Source organism: Sphaeroforma arctica (genome assembly GCF_001186125.1).
Source record: "Sphaeroforma arctica JP610 unplaced genomic scaffold supercont1.109, whole genome shotgun sequence".
NCBI classification, from domain to species: domain Eukaryota; class Ichthyosporea; order Ichthyophonida; genus Sphaeroforma; species Sphaeroforma arctica.
Window position 1 is genome coordinate 93,448 of NW_014040449.1, and position 6,164 is coordinate 99,611.

Sequence of the window (6,164 nt, forward strand, 5' to 3'; positions counted from 1 at the left end):
GCTATGGTTTTATATATTAAGCTTTGACACTTCCCTGGTCCGGATTTTTTTTTGAGTGTAAATGAGAGCGTATTTGCAAGCATATGTATATACGTTCACCTAGAAACACACGTTTTTACCCTACGAGCAGATGTATGCATGGACCTTATACGGTCCTAAGTTAGTGACCTGTCTCCATAATGTGTGCATATGCCATCTCACTTGTAAGGGTTCCTCATGCATATAAAATACACGTGCTACTTGATACTTATCGTTCAATCGTACGCGACATATCTATGATCACCAACACGAGCACATTCCCTCCTCATTTGACACGGTTTAAAGCTTGGGGAGGTGGAGAAAGGTGAGGGTTCCAGGTTATCTGGTTCCATGGATACTCAACTCAGCCTTCGCTTCACGCAGGGACTGGTAAAACGTCTCAAAAGTGGGCGATCACAATTGGGCTTAACAATTAGAGCCAAATTGAAGAAGGGGTCGTGCCAACGTATGCCCGCTATTGACCATGCAATGCCAAAGCCGCACACCAACCAATGTGGCCTCAGTCGCCAGAAGCGTCCTTTACAGGGCCTGTGCAGCACCCAAGCATATCGAGAACGTATCTCAAAGAGGCTACATGGTGTGTGCGAGACTGTCTTATGATGTACGTACATCTGCTATTGATTACCCCTGCGATGGTATATATCAATCCCCCGTTAGCTATCCTTATGATGCATGCGCGTACGCTCAACATGAGAATACGTGTACAATGCTTCTTGACACGCCCCAATACCGCATCGCGGATATATACGTATAAACCCTACCGAGTTTACGTATGCGACGCTATGTGACACACTCCCAATAAGGTGTCCTTGACCACTAACCCTTTCTTCATCAGAGTTTGTGCGGTACCTAAGGTCGTCCTAAATGAACCCCTGGGCACACTTTTTGGTGTGGGTTGCCAATTATTCGGGCCGCTTGCCATCACCAGCGGGAATCGGGATTTGGCTCCATTGGCCCCTAAAACCGACAAGGACGCCGAGAATTTTGGCGGCCAAACCAGCCAATCGTCAATGTCCGCTGTGCAACAGAGAAGGGACGTTTGGCCGGTACTTGTGAGGCTTCTGAGTGTATCTAAACTGTGTATTAAATGTGACTATATGCTAATGAAGGGACGTTTGACCGGTACTTGTGAGGCTTCTGAGTGTATCTAAATTGTGTATTGAGTGTGACTGTATGCTAATGAAGGGACGTTTGACCGGTACTTGTTGGGCTTCTGAGTGTATCTAAATTGTGTATTGAGTGTGACTGTATGCAAATGAAGGGACGTTTGACCGGTACTTGTGAGGCTTCTGAGTGTATCTAAATTGTATTGAGTGTGACTGTATGCTAATGTAGGTAATTTGACCTTGACCTACTTCTGACATTCTACCTTTGGGCGATATATTTCAAGAGACGTTTGACAGGTACTTATGAGGCTTCTGAGTGTATCCAAATTGTGTATTGAGTGTGACTGTATGCTAATGTAGTTAAATTGACCTTCTTCTGACATTCTGCCTTTGGGCGATATATTTCATGAGACGATTGACAGGTACTTATGAGGCTTCCAAATGTATCGAAATTGTGTATTGAGTGTGACTGTATGCTAATGTAGGTAAACTGACCTACTTCTGACATTCTGCCTTTTGGCGATAAATTCCAAGGGACGTTTGACCGGTACTTGTGAGGCTTCTGAGTGTAGCTAAATTGTGTATTAAATGTGACTGCATGCTAAAGTAGGTAAATTCAAAATTGAGGAAAGCAATCATTTCGTTATACACACGTACACAATGCTTGAACAATCAGTCACATACAGCACGGAATACTTCTTCATCACACATACCACTGAAAACGTTTAATCTGACCACAAGCCTCCTGTCAGTCCCTTTGCCTTTCGCCGCGACAACCGCCACCACTTCTAATTGGCACTGATATCCATCGGCAATAAAGAGCGCAGACGTGTATCGTTCACCCTGAGCGACGGAGCAACAATCAATACCAGATGAGGAAATAAACTAACCCACTGTAATATCACATGATAAAATACGCTTTGAGGATTGTAATGCACAGATGGCTGCTTCAAATTGACACTTGTATCCGCCCGCGATGGAATTTGAAGACGAGTTCCGTTCACCGCGAGATGAGACGAGAAAAACTAGTGAATATTAAAATGCAATAGACCGGATGACGATTTCTAATTGATACCGATACGTGCAAGCGATAAAAAAATGATACTCTAAAGACCTGCACTACAGTCTAATTATTTTAGCGTAGGTGACAGAGTGAAGGCAGTGGCATATCATACATATGACGACGGCCATCGTTCAGTCTATAGACAAGCACGCTAAATTGATGCCTACCTATCTTACATAAATGCACAAACAAGTACATATCTGTTGACGTACATATTGCTTCAGCTTCCACTCGACTGCCTTAAAGGGCATACGATTTATAGTGGTTTCATTTGGTTGTGGCGACAGCCATCGGTGTCGTCAAAGTCGGATAATAAACATATATTAAATTACATACATATATATATATATATATATATATGTATATATATATATATATATATATATATATATATATATATATATACATACATACATACATACATACATACATGCATACATACATACATATAGATATATATTTTAAAATATATATATAGATATATATATATATATATATCTATATATATATATATATAAATTTATTATATATACCCCTCACCTTCTCCACATGTTCTCGGAAGGATTGTATTTGCATTGGTATCGATTTGGCGGTTGATGCCGCTACCAGCGTCTTCCAGGTGTCGCGCATTTTCAGCTCAAATATCACAATCATTGCCACAATCAGGAATCCAGTTTGGTATGAGACGATATCTGTGGAAAGAAATCAGGAATTTTTGAGCCCAAAATTACATCCATAAACAAAAAGTGGAGTACCGTTCGATATAACATGTCTGTTAATCGAGTTTTGGAATTGGAGGTATACCGCTGAGAGTACGAGAAAAGTTCTGCAAAAGCCTAAAAAAAAAGATTGGAAAGATGGGCATACTTGCGAGAAAATATATGCACACAGACAGGGACAAACTGTGGCCCATAATCAAAGTTCATGTGCATATAATATAAAGGCGACAACAACGATACGAAAGGTGGAACAAAACCAACGAACACATGCGCAGGCACGAACAGACACAGATAACGACGGTTCCGATAATACCTTTCCGGGATAATTAAGAACCACACGTTCAGTAAGTGTGTGACGTAAACGTAGGAAACACAGCCAGCACACCTAAGCCAATGCATGAAACGTTTTTAATGATACGGGAAGGGCCTGTTTTTGTTCTATCACCCAATGGAGAAAGCCCTTCGGACTTTTTGTTTTTTCAAGTTTGGAATTGTACGTTATAGCTACAGTCGACAAGAACAGTAGCGGACCAGCCACAGACGGCGACAAAGGTGCAGTGAACCATCAACACCAAGAAACAATTTTGGTACGTTCACATATGTTAACACCAACAAACGCTTGAGTACGTTTACAGACTAGCGTACACACACACATACACTATCACAACAGTCAAATGGATAAGCAGATACACTTTCCGACTCACACACCTAAGTACCACGTGCTTAATAAGTACACGGTAGCCACGAACGGCGACATGGGCGTGGAGAATCCTTGTATCGTTGACCGGCGCTGCAGCACAGGGGAACTATCGATTAGAAAAGAAAAAGAGCCGGAAGATTGACTACGGTATATTCTGAGAGTATACGCAGGAGAACTACGAACTCGTACATATTCAAATTATTTGGTATGACGAAAAACCAGTGGTATTTGGACAAGAATATCGTTTAGGTCCGATCGGAAATCATGAGAAAGATAATAGGTGGACAGTCAGTGAACTGTCAAATATATAAAATGCTATCAGAAATACTACATGAACAACAAATATGCTGGATCAACAAATATGCGTAGTAATAACGTAAACAATATATATATGAACAAACATACCTCCCAGAACTCATTCAGTGCAATATCTGACAAGTCGTGCTGCAATCGCATCTCATTGGTGCTGTGGTTGACTTTGCCGAAGCGCTGTGCCACCGACGTCATTGCGCGTCGTAAATTCGCTGCATTTTCATTGGCTGAGTGATGAAGTTCAGACACGTGCTTGTTCATGTGGTCTTGTAACCGCCACCTTAACACCTGCGCGAAAAAAGTGTATGTTATATGAATATGTGTGCATGTAGTTTGTCTCACTAGAACGTGCGTGGCTTATTCGTAATCTTTGAGAAGCTCTTAAAATCTTAAAGTATACAGAACATAGTACACCATTTGAGAAGCTCTTAAAATCGTAAATTATAATGACCAGAGTACCCAATGCACTACAATTGCTCCTACATTCTCCTTGGATGCCGGATTACTCGGTTTGCAATAAGACATAGTACCAGTGGAGACTTGGTCGTGTTTTGAGTCCAAGCTATTAGTACAACAAGCGTCCGCTGAGCAGTTCACCACAAACTTGCGATCGCATCTTCAAGACAAGGATATAAACTACAATAGAATATATGGGAAGTCTACAAACATAACCATACACACAAAATCGGATCAAGTAAAATCAATACTAAGAAGATCGAGCCAGAAAGGTATCATACACTGTCCACGTGCTGCTGGTTGAGCCCACCCGAAAGAAAAGTAACAAACCAATCGGAATGAAGGTGCCAATACCTTCGGAGAAAGGCCAAAGGCTTCATATAAAACGTAGATAAAAATATCTGATTGCGTGTGCCGAATGCAGGGAATCCCAATCCCGAATAAACACGTACCACATCCAGATATAGGACCAGGTCTCCAATCTGACATTACACCCAGCTTGCAAATATATAGCGAATTCAGCCCTAGTCATCCACTGTACCTTAGTGCGACAGTCATCTACACAGCACTCCGTCACAAAGTTGGGGCAGTGGTTGGCCTGGTGTTTGGCGTGTTCGTGCCGTTTGATACTGACCCCACATTCCAGATCACACCTGACAAGGGCGTTGCTGCATATCTTCAAATGAGACTGCTTGACCAATCACAATCGGAGGGCATAAGTAGGTCGATTACAGAAAGGAGAGAAACGGACTGGGATATCCCGAGAGTGGGTGTGGTTTACGCCGACCGCATTCCGAGTCACACCAAAGGGACAATGAGTGTGTTGGTGTCCCACTGGGACTGTAACCGGTCCCGAACCGCAGCGTTTAGGTAAAGCATTCAGATTAACGATAGCTCACAGTAATAGTTGTTCGTATGGCTTGATGGCGACCTCTATTTTCCCATTACACCACACCGAATGAGCGTGTATCATATCGCAGTGCATTAAGCTTCTAATAGAATAATGAGTTTTAAAATCAGTTACAGTATGCCGGTGTTTGGTCGGTATTACATAAACTCACATTAGTGCTTATAAGATTAGAGAAGATCCAAACAAATAAGTGAGCCTACCAGGGGAGCATGAAAAGCAAATGCGGAAGTGATATGATTAACATTGATTGAATACAACTAGGAACAACTCACATATCGGAACTTGAATGCGTTAAAATTTATACACTCGCACAGACAAGAGAAGAAATGAGATATCTAAACATCCATGTAATATAAGGCGATCCATCACAAGACGTACATGGTCACCCACGACTATCACCGTACCTGTAAATTGTTCTCGAGTAGATGGGCTTCACACCCATTGGGACATGCCACAGGCCTGTATGGGCACTCTCTCTCATGCATGGCTCGATCTTTTCTCAGAAGCTCTAAAGTTGGCCCTAAAGAGTATGTGCGTACGAGACGGTAATGTGCATAAAATGGCGCAAAAGCAGTTTTTTCGAGAGGAAAAGCTCGATCCTTCTTCAGAACTATAAAATCGGATAGAAGTATTTGTAAAGCGAGAGAATAAGCGGCTTTTGCCCATTGGTGGTTTGCATTGTGTGTAATCGTCGCACTATGATGATTTGCTGATGACAAGCACTCAACCAGTTTAATTGATATGGAGTTGAGTGGCGGTCATAATTAGCACTTTGACATCGCACTATGAGATGCAAAACGCATGTTGCACAGGTTTGCATATATTCGTATACACACAGACACAGACACACACACACACA

General features: G+C 42.0%; 1 protein-coding gene across 1 annotated transcript; it reads right to left on the reverse strand.

The window, feature by feature from the left end:
* Nucleotides 1-805: 805 nt before the first annotated feature.
* On the reverse strand, nucleotides 806-5,826 carry SARC_02438 (hypothetical protein; the record flags this gene model as incomplete). The annotated part of the gene is made up of 7 exons (XM_014303807.1): nucleotides 5,710-5,826; nucleotides 4,937-5,083; nucleotides 4,033-4,227; nucleotides 3,636-3,717; nucleotides 2,749-2,900; nucleotides 1,859-1,988; nucleotides 806-1,056 (listed from the first exon to the last, which is right to left on the reverse strand). Exons 1-7 carry the CDS (start codon nucleotides 5,788-5,790, stop codon nucleotides 806-808), a joined length of 1,038 nt encoding a protein of 345 aa, XP_014159282.1. The 5' UTR covers nucleotides 5,791-5,826.
* Nucleotides 5,827-6,164: the final 338 nt, after the last annotated feature.